The sequence below is a fragment of the Geotrypetes seraphini genome, chromosome 2, assembly GCF_902459505.1.
Source record: "Geotrypetes seraphini chromosome 2, aGeoSer1.1, whole genome shotgun sequence".
NCBI lineage: Eukaryota > Metazoa > Chordata > Amphibia > Gymnophiona > Dermophiidae > Geotrypetes > Geotrypetes seraphini.
The window spans coordinates 434,245,824-434,265,522 of record NC_047085.1 but is presented as its reverse complement, the minus strand read 5'-3'; the positions used below and the strand labels follow the sequence as shown (position 1 = coordinate 434,265,522).

General features: G+C 42.8%; 1 protein-coding gene across 5 annotated transcripts in view; it reads right to left on the bottom strand.

The window, feature by feature from the left end:
• Positions 1–19,699, bottom strand: part of PLXDC2 (plexin domain containing 2) — a 600,976-nt gene that overhangs the window by 290,600 nt on the left and 290,677 nt on the right. For all 5 annotated transcript variants that reach the window (XM_033931311.1, XM_033931312.1, XM_033931308.1 and 2 more), the window contains one exon: positions 1,181–1,392. In XM_033931311.1, coding sequence (XP_033787202.1) covers positions 1,181–1,357 — 177 coding nt within the window. In that variant the 5' untranslated portion in view covers positions 1,358–1,392. The remainder of the gene's footprint in view (positions 1–1,180; positions 1,393–19,699) is intronic.

The window sequence follows — 19,699 nt, the reverse complement described above, 5'->3', positions numbered from 1 at the left end:
CTGTCTTGAACTTTTCTGGGGTGAGGAATGACTTGTGATTCCACTACATTAACTCCATTTTGGACTCAGAATCTCTGTGATAGACCCAAATCTCATCTCCAGTCACCCAAATGATGAAAAAATTAACTTGGTCTTCACAGAACATCTTCAAGTTCTCCTGAGAACACCAAAGCCTTGTGATCTTCTGACATGGCGTCAGCATTCTTAGAACCCATCTTGCACTAACCCTGGACATGCCCAACTTTTCATGAATTATTTTCTAAAGTGTATCTACCAAGATGCCCATTTCTTCAGCTATTCAGGAAACCTTAATTCATCTGTGTGACAAAATTAAATCATCAACGTTCTTGCACATTTCTGTGGAAGTTGCTTTCACAGGCCGTCCAGTGTAAGGGTCATTTCAATGGACTCTTTTCTCCACTTAAACTGCTTGCTTTAAAATGTTGTAGGATAATGGGGCAGATTTTACTAGAAACATACAGAAGCATTATTACCTTTTTTTCTGCTGGCCATTCTTCTCTCCATGCATAAAGACATCCTAGTTTTCAACGTTACCATTTCTACCTGTTTGGCCACCTTAAGATCATCACATATGATCACACACAGGTCTCACACCTCTTTGGTGCATAGAAGTAATTCAACATCTAAACTGTACCATTTGTTGCTCAAATGCATGACCCTGCATTTTTTTTAGCATTACATTTAGATACTAGATTCTGGACCATTCTTCAAGTGTCACTGGATCTATCCTCATGGTGGTATTGTAATCATTTTTGCATATAAATAACCTCTTATAAAATACAGACTAGGGAAAAAATATGCACTATGATTTGATGGTGCATTCTTTGCTGGTGGACATACACATGAGAGAAATTTGGGCGAAAGAGGGATGGAAAGCAAAGTACACATGCAAACTATAGGGCTGGTGTAAGTTCTCATGCCTTAAATTAAAGCATGTTTTTAGTTACTTGCACTAGTATTTTACTAAGAAAAGCAAACTTTGATTTTTCTTTAGAGAATAGGCTTAAAATAGGTGCCATACATAGGGCATATAATTGGTGAGCTTTTATTAAAATCAATACTTACAAATATATTGTCATTTACAAGTAAACTATGCCTAACCCTTCTAAAATGATCTCCTGTAGCTGGGTAATGATACATAAATGTGGTACCAGCTTACCTCAATTTGAGTGTTATTGTCTTGTCCTTCTTCAAGTAACAAGTCTGTGAAACCTCCGGGTTCTGATGTGTCTTCTCCAAAGCTGGCTCGGTTTGTGTCAACTGATTTGAAGGATTCCAATTGCCGTTTCCACCTGTGACCATATAAGCTCAGGTCCATCAAAATATTCTCTTCCATCCAAGAAGAAGTTGGAGCCACTGTGTAAAATGCCCCTGTTAGAAAGATAAGTGAGATATGAGGCAAACTGCTATTTATGAGAAGGTTTGAAGATACAAGAATCTATCTATCTATCTAATGTTTAGCAAAGGAAGTTGGGTTTGTGTGTCTTTAACCAACACTAGGATAATGAACATCTCACTCCTTCAAAGCCATCCTCACTGTATTACATAAGACCGCACAGGTTGAAGGGAGGTAGAGAAGAAGCAAATGGTTTGCAGCAGGTTAAGAACCAGCTAAGTTAGGGTTCAGTTCTCACTGCTGGTCATTGTGATCTTGGGAAAGTCACTTAACCCTCCATTGTTTCACATATAACCATAGGGCCTCTTTTGCAAAGCCGTGCGGTAAATGTTCTGACACACATTCAGTCCCTATGGACGTTGGAGCATTTACCAAGTCGGCCCAGGCTATCGGGCTTCGTAAAAGAGGGGGTTAGGTTGTATGCTCTTTGGAGACAGAGAAATCCCCATTGTACTTGCATGTAATTTGCCAACTGAAAAAGGGATGAGCTAAATCCAAACTTGTGTGGACTGGAGGGAGGTACCAGAGTGAAAGTTTTTACAGCAAGCTGTCATGCTTGCTCTTGCAAGAATGAATCAAGAGACGACAATAACTAGTGAAAACATTTTTGATGTTTGTGATACTTTTGTAATGTTCATGTTCTGTAAGAAAATATTTGCTAATTAACTTGATCTTTTCTGAAGTCAATGCATAATAATGAAGTTTAATTTTTTACAGTCTCATGTGGCAGACAAGACTTTTGATGTTTTGGTTGTTTTTGCTTAGAGCTACTAGTCTTTCTTTTCACTACTTATAAATATGCAGTTATCTTCGTGCCTGAAGCATTAAAACAAATGGAATGTGAGCAATTTCCAAACCAGTCCGATCTGGGGGTGGTTATTAAGTTTTTTACAGCACCTTAGTTTGCCAAGGGAATGACTAACACACAATATTTCTATACTGCAGATTAGTAACTCTTGTGGAACATGAATAACCTCACAAGCTGTGCTATTCATACTGCCCAGGAACATCTTAAAGGGTTTGGGCAATAAGCCATCATCTCTTTACCTTCTTCCCTCCTGCAAACACATCTCCCCTCCTGATCACCTACCATATCTCCCCCAACCCCCTCCCTAAGATCTCCCCCTGCTGTGCTGACCCCTATCCTCCCATAGCCCCCCTCCAGTCCTACCTGATGATGTCCCAGGTATCTGGGCATTATGGGGAAGAACAATCTCCTCTCTGCCAGAGGTCATGGTGCTGTATAAAGGCAAAAGTCCCTTATATGACAGTTTGACCTCTACCGTTAATACCATGAGAATTCTACTAAGGATCACTGATGCCATTTTGAACCCAGAAGGGGCAGGAACAATAAGGGAATGTTTCTTTTTTTGTAACCACTAGACACCAGTGATTTATTTAGATTGGACTGGGAAGGGGCTATGAGAGAATCTGAGGTCTTTCTGGAGTTTTAATGGGAGTACTTCATGAGGACTCGATTAATCAATTGAACCGGTCAGAGCTACGAGGTCTACAGATTCCAAGAGGAATCCAGCTGGCTTAGCAGACAATCAGTTCTCAGACCAGACACAAGTGACCAATCGAGTAGCCAGTGGTCAAAAGACCTTCAAGTCCCTGTTCAGAAGTGCCAAATGAAAGGTCACTTTGGGCAGCCACAAAACCTAGAGACTTGAAGAAAGCACAGATGTTTTATTCAGCATATGCGGACCCCTGAGCCCCAAGCTGGCTTCAGAAGTCCCAAAACCAGGAAGTTACAGAGATATTTATACATTCTTCTGGCTATACAACTGAATTCTAGAAAAAACTTTTCACGTGTTACTTTTCTTAACAATCATTGGTCCTAAGCTCACACTAGCAGGTCACTAGCAGGTCACTTATCTAAGCCCTGCAGTCTTTCTGTTACATGTCCAGGAGGGCGGAATACAATATCGTGTATGCTGAGATAGCCATAAGAAGCTAGAATACCCAAGCTAAAACACCCAGTGCAGGCAGGATAGAACATGAGATAAGTTAGGTCTGCAATGAAACATAATTCAGCATTTTATTAAAGAGAAAACTTAGCTCAACACTTAGGAAAACCAGTCCCAGACTCCTTCAGTTTGATTACATACCCATTAAAGCTGAGAACATACATCTATACTCTGTATAGTACATCATGGCTACTCTATGAAAACAGATAAAAAGTATGACATTTGACAAAGACTCAGAATTATTAACAAAAAGAGCAGTAGATATTATCTAATATTTCCAAAGCAAATACAAATACATAGTTATCTTTTAGAACTTATTTTAATGAAATACAATGTTTTAGTTTCTTTCAATTGAGCTGTAAAATCTAACAAACCTTTCAAAAACCTTTTCTGGAATGACAAGGCTGTTAACAGACTTAGCAGTACTGTCATTTCACAGCTGTAAATAGTTAAAGCAAAACTTTTTAAGTTAATTGGCCAAATTAAAAAAAGAAATATAAAGGTAGCTCTCTGACTTGCCTCTTGTGTGCCTCTCAAAAAAGGAAAAAAAAAATCATTTTAATTTACATTAACAAGCTAAATTAAACTATTTAGTTGTAGATACTGTTGCAGTGTGCCCACCAGCATGCTGTTAAGTCTCAAAAATTAGAATAACAAAAAATTCCAAATAAATATACAGGGAAAGGAAAGATCTCTTCAGTGATGCAAACATAAGAGCCAACTTTTCAAAATGATTGGGGGTGCTAAATCCAATAGAAATTATACCTGCCTGCACACAATTAAGGAATTTTTGGGGGGGTTTTTCACTCAGGGAATAGTTAAGCTCTGGAACGCGTTGCCAGAGGATGTGGTAAGAGCAGATAGCGTAACTGGTTTTAAGAAAGGTTTGGACAACTTCCTGGAGGAAAAGTCCATAGTCTGTTATTGAGAAAGACACGGAGGAAGCCACTGTTTGCCCTGTATTGGTAGCATGGAATATTGTTATACCTTGGGTTTTGGCCAGGTACTAGTGATCTGGATTGACCACCGTGAGAACGGGCTATTGGGCTTGATGGACCACTGGTCTAACCCAGTAAGGCTATTCTTATGTTCTTATATACTGGGGATGCTCAAGCACCCACACCACCCACAGAGTTGGCTCCTATTGATTCAGACAAATTTCATTTGCATCCATAGGAGTAGATGAGTGAAGGAGTAGCCTAATGGTTAATGGAGTGGGCTCAGAACCAGTGAAGCGGAGTTCAATTCCTACTGCAGTTCCTTGTGACTCTGGGCAAGTCACCATGCCCTCCATTGTCCCAGGTATAAAATAAGTGCCTGTATAAAGTATATTACATAAGGTAACCACAGAAAGGTAGTATATCACATTCCTTCCCCCTTCCATCATATGGAGAACTTCTGTGTTTAAATGTTTACTATTTCAATTTTTTTGCCTTCCTGTCTGCCATTTGGAAAGTCCTTAGCATAGACCACTCACCTCTGAAACACTGAATCAGAAAGTGGCTTTAAGGTCTTGTGTATATTCTGACACTGGCCAGCAGAGGGAAGTCTCAGCAGCAAAAGGAGCTCATTTGCATACAAATGTTGCAAAGATACCTGGGAGCTTTCTACTCACTCTGAGTGGAAAAGAGAGCTGAAAACAAGAGTTCTAGAACAAAGATCTTTAACAGTATTAATAAAAGTTTATAAACAGGAAATGGAAATAAGACAGTCTTTTTATTGGATTAAACCCTCTTCCTCAGGTCACGACAGGATACTGTAAAAGCCGGAAGAAGGATTTGGCCTCTGAAAGCTAATTGAAAAATGGATTAGTCCAATAACATAGTATTTTCTTATTTCCCATTATTTGTTTATTTCTGTTTGTTAATTTGTAAAGTGATGATTGCTATTTCTCTTTTTTTTTTTTTCTTCAAATTGACATCTGATATCTTTATATGTTGCACAATATTAGGGTAGAATAAAGTGTTTTACTTGAAATTTATTAATTGAAATATGTTAGCTTTTGGAAATATTAATTTCAAATATCTTTGTACTGCATTCAGTTTTACATTTCACAATGTGCCTGGTAGTGGAGACCTTTGTGTTGTTATTGCTCAGAAAACATGAAAATCAGGATTTTTTTTTTTTTTTTTTGTATGGTGTCTTCCATGGAGAAATGTTCTAGTTTTGATTTGCACATTGAGGGGAGGTAGAATATCAGCTCCCATATAACTAATTTTATTATGGTGTGTTAAACAGAGCTTTTATTTTGCTTTCTTTCCCATTTTGCTCCTTATTGTTTGAGCATCATTTATCTCCTTCATGTTTTTGCTGAAAAGCAGGTCAAATTATGTTTGGCGAGAAACATGGTTGAGTTTGTCTGGTAGGATCTATTGTTTTGCTTTAAACATGGGTGATCTGGGCCTATAAGGATTGGTGCGTGAGGCTCTGCTGCCATTTATTGTGTTACTGAAGCTATAGGCAGCTGGCCAGTCTTGCCTAATAGTTTTTATTTATTCATTTATTTAGCCCATCCTCCCAAAGGAGCCCAGAACGGGTCACAAGAGTACATTCACAGTATAAGCAGGACAAACTTTGGTGGAAAATACAGACTTGGACATAGGGGGGTTAATTTTAGCTTTTACAATATAGTCATAACATACAGACTTGAAAATATAGACTTAGTGGACATAGGGTGGTTTAAATTGCAGCATTTTCCATATAGACATAGCCTAACATAGGGGTTAAATAGCTTTTGCTTTGCAGATGTGTGAAGTATGGTGAATTTTTGATCCGGTGGGCGTCACAGATAAGTTTTACTGGGAATGAGTTTGGTTTTTAGAATATAGTATAATTTGATTTGGTTTGGAGTGATTTGTAAGTTTGGTAGTAGATGAAGCTATGCATGCGGTGCATGCAGGTTTTGGTGAGAGTCCGTTTGGTGTTTTAGGTGGTAGTTTTTGAGATCTATCAAACAAGGGAGCAGTTGGGGCAGTCCTTGCACCACCCCCATTTTAGATCCCTCACCTGAGGCAGCAGATTGCCTTGAGCCACCCTTGCTGAAGACATAGCTTTTTTCATGACTCTTCAGACCACTTTAAAGAGAGACAATAGAAGAGAACACTACCTTATGCCACTGTTACCCTTAAGCTATGTGGGTGTCCTCCACCTACAGTCCTACCAGTGTGTGTGTGTGTGTGGGGGGGGGGGTGGATGCTGTTTCACTATCACAATTTCAACAATAGGGACAGTAAAGATCTGCAGGACTCCAGAGAATCTGCCTGTTCCAAGTGATTGAAAAGACAATATTGAAGCACAAACTCCACTGGCAGCAATGCAGTTGGAGGACTCTCGTCTAGCTTAGAGGAAACAGTAGGCCATTACACCATTACAAGCAGTGGAAGAAAAAAGCATTTTACTCTTTTTAGTCATTAATAAAACTTTATGGCAATTCAATTAAAAATAAAAAATGAGAACCCAGAAAGATATTCTGTGCACATGCTCCAGAGCTATGAGACAAAGAAAAAAAAAAGAAAACCCTTTAATCAGATAAATAAAAATTCACACATTAAGAGAAAAAAATTAAAATTTTCTAAGACACTATTTATATGTAAATTCTGACTTTCCCCTATGAATTCTAAAGTAATCATAATTTAAAGAAAGCTAATACAATCTTTACCCTATTTAAAAACACTGCATTTTAAAAAGGCTTATTTTCTAGTCAGCACTTTGATAAATGCATTTACTACGTGCAGGTACCACTGAAAATCTCAGAAAGGTGGTAAACCTTGAAAAATGACCATAAAATAAGTAGAGAACACAGAAGAATCATATCCCTTAGGGGTAATTTCTCAGTGGAAGTAATACCTAGAAGATTTTTGTTGCCTTCTACCCACTGTAAATCGGGCTTCAGCACTGAAACTGCACTGATGTTTCTATGCGATGAAGTGCTGAGGGAAAGAATAGCCAGATGGTTAGGGCAGTGGGTTGAGAAATTGGATTTGAATGTCACTACAGCTCCTTGTGGCCCTGGGTAGAGAATGACACGAGGACAAATTTGTCCCTGCCCCATTCCTGTAAGCTCTGCCTTAACTGCACAACCCTTATGATTTTAAAGTGTTTATGGCTTATACAGATGAGGATGAAGCTTGCAGGAATGGGGCAGGGACAGGAAAAGAACTTGCAGGGATGGGACGGGAAAATGAATTCCCGCGGGGATGGGGAAAAATTTGTCCCCATGTCAGTCTCTAGCCCTGGGCAAAGTCATTTAACCTGTTGATTGTAAGCCCGCTTGATTCAGGGAAAGTACCTGCATATAATACATGTAAACCACTTTGGCAGTACAGTACTCCCCCGATATTCACGGGGGTTCCATTCCAGGAACCCCCGCGAATCTTGAAAAACTGCGTGTCAAAGTAGCTCCTGATTGGATAAGGCCCGACTTAGTGCAGGAAGAGGCGGTCGGAGCATACAGCAAGTGATTTCCTGCACTCGCCGGCACTCCGGCTGCTCTCTCATGCCTCTCCCGCTGCCCCCTCCTTGTCGACGGTTCACAGTCGGAAAAATACCGCAAATGATTGGGACCACGAACCGCCGACCTTGAACGACTGGGGGAACACTGTATATCAAATCCATAATTCTTTATCCTGGTCCCTGAGACTACTAGATAAAGTTTCTTCTGCATGTTTGGTTCTGTTGCATCATTCTTCTCCTTTTGTTTCAGTAGATCATAATGCAGAGAGTTTGGATATTACGCAATACCCTACTACTACTATTTATTTATTCAATTTTCTATACTGTTTTCCCAGGGCAGATCAGAATGGTTTACATGAATTTATTCTGGTACTCAAGCATTTTCCCTGTCCCGGCAGGCTCACAATATATCTAATGTACATGGGGCAATGGGGGGATTGGGTGACTTGCCCAGGGTCACAAAGAGCAGAACGGGTTTGAACCCACAACCTCAGGGTGCTGAGGCTGTGGCTTTAACCTCTGTGTCACAGTCCCCCACTACTACTTATAATTTCTATAGTGCTGCTAGACATATACAGTGCTGTACATTAAACGTATAAGACAACCCCTGCTCAATAGATGTTATAATCTAATTAAAACGGACAAATAGGGGTTAGGGAATTTCTCACAGAAGAAATGATAAAATAGACATGGTTGCCCTAAAAAGTGGCTTCAATTATTTCTAGCTGACAGGTGTTGTCAGATAAAAAAAAAAAGAGAGAAAATCATGGAACCCTCAAAACTGGCAGCAGAATCTCTAAATGGCATCTGTTATCTCCAATTTCATTTAATAATTTTCATTGCCAATATAGGATTTTCCACAAAACCTGAGAATTCCATTTTATGTGTTTCCATTTCACTCACACCTTTTTTAGTGGTTGCTTAAGGTGAGTAATAGGTACAGGGGATATTTTCTTGTCCCTGAAAGTCTTACCCTTTAACCCTAAATTCTATATATGACATCCAAGATTAGGCATTAAATTCTGCATGTGGTTTCCATTTCCACACATAAATTATGCTGGCTTTTACAAAGCAGCAGTAGAGGTTTCTACCATGGGAAGGTGAAATAATTAGTCTGACGCTCGTAGAATTGACCTTAATTAACCTCAATTGGAGCCAGTTAGTACTTATGCACAGGAATGTCTTACAATCTATTCTATAATCCTTATGTCTTATTTCCATTGTACTTAACACCACAATGGGTGTTTGCATGGGAAGAGAATGGACAGATCAGGAGCATGCCTGGATATTAGGTGAAGGGTCAGAGATTATTCTGGACTTTGGCCAAGCCTCTACACTAACTCTGATGTAAGCTTGCCCCTAAAATTAGGTGCGAGAATGAGGCGTTAAGCTAGTATTCTACTGTATAAAGGCAGTTCCATGTGGAGCTGCCATGATAGAATCTATGGTTTGTGAGCATCATCCTGGCCTATAACTTTGGGTGGCATTTACTGAATTTGCACCTCAGGCAATAGGAGGTTACATGACATGCTCAACATCACACAGAGTTTCAGTGGGATTTGAACACTAGCATTCCTTTGTTTCATTCTGATGCTCTGTCTGTTCTACTACTCTTCAGCTCCATAGGCCAACCATTTTTTCTGGATAGAGAGCATCAGAAATTGGAGAACTTGGGAACAGGGCTAGAGGTTGGCTTGTTTGGTCCCTCCAATGTTATGACATTTAGGAAATGTTCAGTCTAACACTGCATGGCTTCAAATTCTTATTTTGCTATTATGCAGTGGATGCCATTGAGAAAGCTTAAAATTAACCAAATAAAACTGAGATGTTATGGATCTGCCATCCTATGATGCACAGAATGTTACAGCAAATTCTGCCTTTGACCTAGAGGTTCATGCTGATGATATGGCTGAGAACCTTTAGGGAGTTGTATCTTTCTTCCAGTGCTCCTCCTAGGGTTACTAGATTTTCCAGAATGAAAATCCAGACCCATGGCCCTGCCCTCAGGCCAGCCCCTTTCCACCCGAGTCACGCCCCATTCTGCCCCAGCCCCACCCCCTCGACCTGTTCGCTTGTCGGGAAGGCATCTGCGCATGCACTGGTGTGACACGATGATGTCACATGCATGAGCATATGTGCGTGATGTCACAGCATTGCATCCGCGCATGTGCGGATGCCGTCCAGACATCGCTGCTATCTGGAAGCTTTTCAAAACCCGGAAAAAGTGCTGGGTTTTGAAAAGCCATTCAGACCCCCGGATTTGTTCTCGAAAAGGAGGACATGTCCGGGGAAATCCGGACATCTGGAAACCCGAGCTACACCTAGCCAGTCATGTTTCAGGATTACTTCAGGGGTCCTTTTATTAGGCTGCGGTAACAAATAGCCTTAGCATGATCTTACATTCCCACATGCTACGGCTGTTTTACCATAGCCATAAAATCCCCAATTTAGTATTTATTTCATTAATAGCTAGTAGCCATTTTAAAAAGTTACAGCGGGAGCACTTACCACTACCTATTTTAAAGGCAGCAATAGCTCCCATGTTATCCTTATGCTAATTAGTTAGCCTTTATTGATATAAGATGTGGTAAGTGGTTAGGAAAGGAATGCCAATGCTCCGCCTTTGATACACCTTTATACTCCCTCAAAGCATGTGCAAATGAAGAAACTATTAAGAACATAAGCAGTGCCTCTGCTGGGTCAGACCAGAGGTCCATCATGCCCAGCAGTCCGCTCATGCGGTGGCCCATCAGGTCCAGGATCTGTTTAGTAATCCTCTATCTATACCCTTCTATACCCTTTTTCTTCAGGAAATCATCCAGTACCTTCTTAAACCCCAATACCGTACTCTGTCCTATTGCTGGATACTTTGCCACTGTACATATCATTTGGCTTTCAAGCAGCCCTTGAAGATGCAGCTGGTTTCTGGTCAGTGAGTTTTAGCTGTATTCAAGTCTGATTTGTATTTTTAATTTAGAAGTAAGTTTAGCAGTAGGTCTTCACTAGTCTTCTTCCATAGTGGTATTTATTTTTGTTTTACTGTATTCGTTATTTTCATTTTTGTTGTAATCCACCTTACGCGTCCTTGTGTCAAAAAGGCAAAATGTGTGCACTCAAATTAAATTAAGGCCCAGATTCTCTGTAGGTCACCGATATCAGCGGCCGCCTAAGAAGTGTGTCCTTCATGCGGCCGTGTCCTATAGAGAATTGCGCCTCTGTGAAATATAGGCACCACAAATGTAGGCCAGGACATTCCAGGCCTACATTTCTGGTGCCTCTCTATGCTGTGAGTTGTACCTACGTGCGCATTTTAGGTTGCCTAACAACACTTCTGGTTTTGACCACGCCCGTAGTGGTTTTCATCCTATTATTTAGACACCAGTAGGCACTTAAACGGTGCCAGGGTTTTGGGTTTTTTTTTGCTATTTTAAATGGTGTTTGTTATTTAACTTAGGCGCCGGTAGGGTGCCTACCGTTGCCTAAATATAGGTGCTGTTTCTAGAATTTTCCCCTACATGTTTACCTTTTTCAAAGCAATTTAGGTTTAGAACAGAAAGAAATCTGTACCTCATCAAAATAGCAGACAAAACCCCAAAAACATTTTCAAGTAACCATTCTATATAAACTAAGAAAAAAAAAATCCCAGGCACCAGTGATGTATGTACTGAACTATAAAGGAACCATATTGTATATTGTTCGGAATGGATGCTCAAAAACAGGTACAGGGGAGGCTCTTATGATGCTGAACTAATGTACATCTAAAATCACCATTTGTCAGTGCCTAGGAAGAAAAGGAGAAGGGAATATGAACAGATGGAAACAGAATATATTTGGTGAGTTGTTTGATCATGTCTGTAGGTGCTGTGGACCTGCACCACACACTCAGTAGCACTGCGCTATCATTAAGTCTTAGCCTGAGGGAAAGCTAGAGGCTGAAAGAGATAGAAGCAGACTGCTTACACGATAGCTGAACGGGTTACAGTGTTTGAACACTAGTTTCTGAAGCACACAGAGAATGCAAATGTCAGTTCTTCTCCTACCGCCTTAGCTAATATTTGATCATGCCAGTTATCAATATGCTTGCCATGTTCAGTCCTACAGCACAGAGGATTTAATTGGTTTGCTTTGCCTTATCGAGCTGTGATTCTAAGCTCCATAATTCTAAAACTCAATGTCACCGTCCATGATGGCTAACAAAAAACAGTGGGACAGATTTAAGAATCAATGGAAAATTAAGGCAAAATGGGCTAATCGTTTTGCTTGCATGATGCTATACATAAGGGTTAAATTAGCACAAGTTTAAAACTTGTGAGTAGTAGTGTTACTAGCAGAAGTTTTAAACTGGTCACTGTCCATTTGGACTTCTTTCAGAAGCATTTGTTCCTTGAGGAGTTTAGATATAGCATGTCAAGCTTTTCATATCAATTAGGGTATCATCTGAGTGAATTAAAGTCATTTTATTAGGATTTTTTAAGTTAATTGAATTATAAATGCTTGGATGATGTGTGAACAGATAGCTGCTATGGTTGAACATTTAGATGTTTTCTAAAGAGTGCTATGTAGTTAGCATGGGTATTCTGGATTACTGTAATATTATCTACTTGTGTAGCCCTTGGAAATATTTTAAATGCCTTTGTGTTGCTCAAACTGCAGCTGTTCATTTGATCTTTCTTTGTGCAAGCATAATCATGTTACTCCCTTCTTATCAGAAGCTTCACTGGTTGCTTGTGGAGGCCCATATGCTTTTCAAATTTGGCTGTCTCTTGTATAAGACATTGCATGGTCAAGCTCCTGGCTATTTATTGACCCACTTAGGGCTAGATTCACTAACCTCCTTTCTGTGTCCGATCCATGCCCGATTGCATGCAGGCCAACAAAGGCCTGCATGCAAATGGGGACAATCATTGGCATGCCTCCCACCCACTGCATGGATCGCTAGAGAGCGATCCTTGAGCATGCGCAGACCATCTTCCTTGCCATGCTCTCAGTAGGAAACATAAGAACATAAGAAGTGCCTCTGCTGGGTCAGACCAGAAGTCCATCATGCCCAGCAGTCCGCTCATGCGGCGGCCCAACAGGTCCAGGAGCTGTGAAGTAGTCCTCTTTCTATACCCCTCTATCCCCTTTTCCTTCAGAAAATTGTCCAATTCCTTCTTGAACTCTCTTACCATACTCTGTCCTGGAAGCTCATTCCAGATGTCCACCACCCGCTGGGTGAAGAAAAACTTCCTAGCATTGGTTTTGAATCTGTCCCCTTTCAGCTTTTCCGAATGCCCTCTCGTTCTTGTAGTTTTTGAAAGTTTGAAGAATCTGTCCCTCTCCACTTTCTCTATGCCCTTCATGATCTTGTAAGTCTCTATCATATCCCCTCTAATCCTCCTCTTCTCCAGGGAAAAGAGCCCCAGTTTCTCCAGTCTCTCCGTGTATGAAAGGTTTTCCATACCTTTTATCAAACGTGTCGCTCTCCTCTGAACCCTCTCGAGTATCGCCATATCCTTCTTAAGGTATGGCGACCAATATTGGACGCAGTACTCCAGATGCGGGCACACCATCGCCCGATACAACGGCAGGATAACTTATTTTGTTCTGGTTGTAATACCCTTCTTGATTATACCTAGCATTCTATTCGCTTTCTTAGCGGCCACCGCACACTGTGCCGACGGCTTCATTGTCTTGTCTTGCTTTTTTTTTTTTTGAAAGCCTGTGGTTTTAACCCGCTTTAATAATAATAATAATAACTTTATTCTTTTATACCTCCTTAACCAAAAGTTCTAGGCGGTTTACACTAAAAAGAGATGGACAATCAGTGAAATACAATATTACAGTAAAAAATACAAATATTTGTAAAATTGAATTTCAATAATAAAATTCTCATTAAATAATAAACTTATCGAACAAAGTAATTAATTTCCGAAAACAGCAATAGGATAACATAGCTTACTGAATACATTTACCTAACCAAGATTGTTGCCTACCAGCTTGAAATGCTAGGGTCTTATCTAAGAAGGTCTTATATCTACACCCATTAATTTTTGAATAAGCAAATAAGTAGAAGTTTCTAGTTTCTCTTGATGGTCTATGGAACACAAAATGAGGAAAAAGGTAAGCTGGAGATAATCCCGATATCAGCTTAAAGCAGATACAGGAAAATTTGAATAATACTCTTGCCTCCAAAGGCAGCCAATGAAGTAAATGATAATATGGACTAATATGGTCATTCTTCTTTAAACCAAAAATCAATCAAACAGCTGTATTCTGAATTATCCTTAATTTCCTTAAAATTTTTTTGGGTGCTCCTAAATAAATGATGCTACAATAATCTAAAATAGATAAAACTAATAACTGCACCAATAGTCTGAACGATAGAGGATCAAAATATTTTTTATGGCTCTTAATTTCCACAATGTAAAAAAGCATTTTTGTACCACTAAGTTTGTGTGTTCTGCTAGTATTACCGTATTTTCGCGGATATAACGCGCGCGTTATACGTGATTTTACGTACCGCGCATACCCCTCGCGCGTTATATGCCTGAGCGCGGTATACAAAAGTTTTTAAACATAGTTCCCACCCCGCCCGACGCCCGATTCACCCCCCCAGCAGGACCGCTCGCACCCCCACCCCGAACGACCGCTCGCACGCGCTCCCACCCGCACCCGCATCCACGATCGGAGCAAGAGGGAGCCCAAGCCCTCTTGCCCGGCCGACTCCCCGACGTCCGATACATCCCCCCCCCCGGCAGGACCACTCGCACCCTCACCCCGAAGGACCGCCGACTCCCCAAAAATATCGGGCCAGGAGGGAGCCCAAACCCTCCTGGCCACGGCGACCCCCTAACCCCACCCCGCACTACATTACGGGCAGGAGGGATCCCAGGCCCTCCTGCCCTCGACGCAAACCCCCTCCCCCCAACGACCGCCCCCCCCAAGAACCTCCGCCCGTCCCCCAGCCGACCCGCGACCCCCCTGGCCGACCCCCACGACACCCCCACCCGCCTTCCCCGTACTTTGTGTAGTTGGGCCAGAAGGGAGCCCAAACCCTCCTGGCCACGGCGACCCCCTAACCCCACCCCGCACTACATTACGGGCAGGAGGGATCCCAGGCCCTCCTGCCCTCGACGCAAACCCCCCTCCCTCCAACGACCGCCCCCCCCAAGAACCTCCGACCGACCCGCGACCCCCCTGGCCGACCCCCCCACCCCCCTTCCCCGTACCTTTGGAAGTTGGCCGGACAGACGGGAGCCAAACCCGCCTGTCCGGCAGGCAGCCAACGAAGGAATGAGGCCGGATTGGCCCATCCGTCCTAAAGCTCCGCCTACTGGTGGGGCCTAAGGCGCGTGGGCCAATCAGAATAGGCCCTGGAGCCTTAGGTCCCACCTGGGGGCGCGGCCTGAGGCACATGGGCCAAACCCGACCATGTGTCTCAGGCCGCGCCCCCAGGTGGGACCTAAGGCTCCAGGGCCTATTCTGATTGGCCCACGCGCCTTAGGCCCCACCAGTAGGCGGAGCTTTAGGACGGATGGGCCAATCCGGCCTCATTCCTTCGTTGGCTGCCTGCCGGACAGGCGGGTTTGGCTCCCGTCTGTCCGGCCAACTTCCAAAGGTACGGGGAAGGGGGGTAGGGGGGTCGGCCAGGGGGGTCGCGGGTCGGTCGGAGGTTCTTGGGGGGGGGCGGGCGTTGGGGGGAGGGGGGTTTGCGTCGAGGGCAGGAGGGCCTGGGATCCCTCCTGCCCGTAATGTAGTGCGGGGTGGGGTTAGGGGGTCGCCGTGGCCAGGAGGATTTGGGCTCCCTTCTGGCCCAACTACACAAAGTACGGGGAAGGCGGGTGGGGGTGTCGTGGGGGTCGGCCAGGGGGGTCGCGGGTCGGCTGGGGGACGGGCGGAGGTTCTTGGGGGGGGGCGGTCGTTGGGGGGAGGGGGTTTGCGTCGAGGGCAGGAGGGCCTGGGATCCCTCCTGCCCGTAATGTAGTGCGGGGTGGGGTTAGGGGGTCGCCGTGGCCAGGAGGATTTGGGCTCCCTCCTGGCCCAATATTGTCGGGGAGTCGGCGGTCCTTCGGGGTGGGGGTGCGAGTGGTCCTGCCGAGGGGGGAGAAGAATCGGACGTCGAGGGGGGGCATCAGGCTTTCAGAATGGGGACAGGACTTCAAGGGGGGACAGGCAGATCTTCAAGGGGGACAGGCAGACCTTCAAGGGGGACAGGACTTCAAGGGGGGACAGGCAGACCTTCAAGGGGGGACAGGACTTCAAGGGGGACAGGCACGGAGAGGCGGGGCAGTGCACCGAAAGTCAGGGCGGGTGAACGGTGAGTCGGGGCAACCAGAGGAGAGTCGGGGCAGTGCACCGAAAGTCAGGGTGAGTCGGGGCAACCAGAGGAGAGTCGGGGCAGTGCACCGAAAGTCAGGGTGAGTCGGGGCAACCAGATGAGAGTCGGGGAGGGCGAAAGGAGAGTCGGGGTGGCCAGAGGAGAGTCGGGGAGAGCGAAAGGAGAGTCGGGGTGGCCAGAGGAGAGTCGGGCAGCATGCGCGTTATATGCCTGAGCGCGGTATAGAAAAGTTTTTGTACATATCATCGTGATTTCTGCGCGCTATACCCCTGTGCGCGTTTTACAATGGTGCGCGTTATATCCGCGAAAATACGGTAAATGTCTAACTAGTGTGACTCCCAGAATTTTGCTAGATTTAATAATCGGGTAGTCATGACCATTAAGATGAAGCAATGAGTTTGTTATTTTGTCGTTGGGACTAGCCAAGAAAAGTTTGGTCTTTTCCGTATTGAGTTTCAGTTTGAAATTAATTATCCACTGTTCTATCTGAGTCATAACAGAAGATATCTGGTTTAAAATTTCAGTGGTAAAATTATTTAGAGGGATTAAAATAGAAATGTCATCTGTGTATATATATAATTTTACATTTAAACTCTGTAAAAAAATGTCCTAAAGGGGAAATGTAGATGTCCAATAAGGTAGGCGATAGCGGAGAACCTTGGGGCACACCAGATGGGTTGCTCTATGAATGAGAATAGTTACCGTCACAAATCACTTGATAAGATCTTTTCTTCAAAAAACCTTGAAACCAGTTCCAGACCCTTCCTGAAAGACCTATTGCATCTAAACAACTCAACAATATTTCATGATCTACTAGATCAAAGGCACTACTAAATCTAGCTGAAGAATTAAGGCTCTATTGCCTTTGCTAAATAGACCATGAAGATAATCAAGCATTGAAGTTAAGACGGTCTCCGTACTATATCCTCTTCTAAATCCCGACTGATGGTCATTAAGGATATTAAATTTATCCAAACAATTTACTAATTCTAAATTAACTAAACCTTACAGTAATTTGGTAAACAAAGGAATGCTTGCTATGGGTCTATAATTGGATTTTGTGGCAATTGAGGAGTGTGTGGCGCAGTGGTTGGATCTACAGCCTCAGCACCCTGGGGTTATGGGTTCAAACCCTGCGCTTCTCCTTGTGATCCTGGGCAAGTCACTCAGTCCTCCATAGCCCCAGGTATGTTAGATAGATTGTGAGCCCACCGGGACAGATAGGAAAAATGCTTGAGTACCTGATTGTAAAAACCGCTTAGATAACCTTGATAGGTGGTATATAAAATCCTAATAAACTTGAAACTCTGGTCTTTAAGAATAGGGATAACCAAAATTTGACCCAATTCATCAGGAAACAGTCCTTTAATCAAAGAAAAAGTAGCCCATTTAAATAAATCAGCTTTAAAAGTAGATGAAGCATTTTTCATTACGTTGGGGGGACAATCGTCCAGCAAACAGTTTGATTTGACATATTTAAAACCATGGGCTTGCACTGCGGGGAAGGGCAGGAGAGTCGTGGCAGAGAGATTCAGGGCTGAGAGCAGGAGATTGTGGCAGACAGCAGATCAGGGCTGAGAACAGGAGATCGGGGCAGGCAGGAGATCGGGGCTGAGAGCAGAGAGGCATGCAGGAGAATTGGGGCAGAGAGCAGGGCGGCAGGCAGAAGAATCAGGGCAGAGAGCAGGGTGGCCAGAGCAGGAGAATCGGGGCAGAGAGCAGGACGGCCAGAGCAGGAGATTGTGGCGGTTCTTCCTATATGCATTTTAGATTTCAGTTGAAGTCTTACTTGTTCAGTAAATTTCTTATTCTATGATATACTGTATGTATTTTTACTGTTTTGTTTGCATATGATGTAATTTTGTTGGGGTTGTCCGGCTTTTCTTGTTTTTGTGAACCGTGTTGAACTGCAAAATATTTGTGATATGTAAATAAATTGATATTATTTAACATGAGCTATCTTACTCATGTTACACTAATGCTGCCCTCTCCCGCTGCCCTCTTCAGGCTCCCCCATGAAAAACCGTATTCGCAGTTTTTAGAGATTCGCAGGGGTTCCTGGAACGGAACCCCCGCGAATCTCAGGGGAGCACTTTATAATATTATTAGTGTGAGAGCTGAGCTTGATGTGATAAACTTCCATCCAGCATCTGCTTCCCTCTCTCTCCCCTCCTCACTTCCCTTCAGCATCTGTTACCCCTCCCCCCTCTTCCTCCACTTTCCTTCAGCACCACTCAACTTCTTCCCCTCATCAGGCCACCTTCCCCCCATCCCCTCATCTTCACGGGTGCTCTTCATAGTTTTCCTTTTCTGAGGTGTCCGGAAGCGGCAACATTCTCAGCAAGTCCCGCATGACTGCCCTAAAGCTTCTCCTCTAATGTACTTCCTGTTTCCGTGGTGGCAAAAAGTTGAAGCGTCAAAAATTGAAGAATCAAAACAAAGACAACAGTGCTGCCATCAGTGGTCATTGGAATAGCCAATTACTGAAGGGGTGGCGGCTGGTCTGCAACGCCCCCTCAATATGAGTTGGACACAAAATGCCCCCTTTAGACTTCTCAGCGCCCACCGGTGGGCGGTAGTGCCCCCGTTAGGAACCACTGCTCTAACATATGTTTAAGTGGCGATTCAGCAGCTAAATGTGTAAATTAGACATTTAAATGTATAGCACATATAACCAGTATAATTTGATGACAGTCTGTTGCTGGGTGCAGGGTCAGTGGGTATCCAAGAAAGCCTCTCCTCCTCACACACAATTCCTCTTGGGAAAGGACACCTGCCCTCTCTTTTAAATAATCTTTATTCATTTTAAAATAAATTCAATAAGTGAAGAACAATAAATAAAACATTTATACTATAGACATCACTTAAAATATTACAAGATTCTTACAGATCAATAACCCCCCACCCAAACTATTCTTTATCATTCAAGTATCTATAAATTTATCATAATTACGTAATTCACTACATATTTTAAACATAAAATTACACATTTATCCACTTAGACATATTTTAAACTTATAAACCACCCTTTCCTCATCCATAATAATAGTTGATTATAACCCTTTTATTCCTCCCACCCTACCCTCTCCCTCCCTGGATGTGTAATTCTTCTAACAACAAAAATGTATAATTATAATAAATCTACAAAAGACGTCAATGGACCCCCATATTAAATTAAAGTTTTTAAAATTCCCTAACTGATCAGCTCTCATTTTTTCATATTTATATATTTGACATAAACTTGCCCACCAGAAAGCAAAATTGAGACGATCCCAGTTTTTCCAGTTACGTGTAATCAATTGTATAGCTGTACTTGTCATAATTAAAAAGAGACTTCTTTTATATTTATCTGTGGTATCTTTGATATACAAAATAGAACCACAGATTACTACACCTGCACTCTCAAGAAAAGGATGTTGCCTTGTAGTCACTATACACAGTGATAGGCCACATAGTCACTTGAGAAAGCTACATAAACCAGATGAGATGCATTAATATAGTAGACTGATAGAAAGAAAAGGGAGCAGTGTTGGGGGAGAA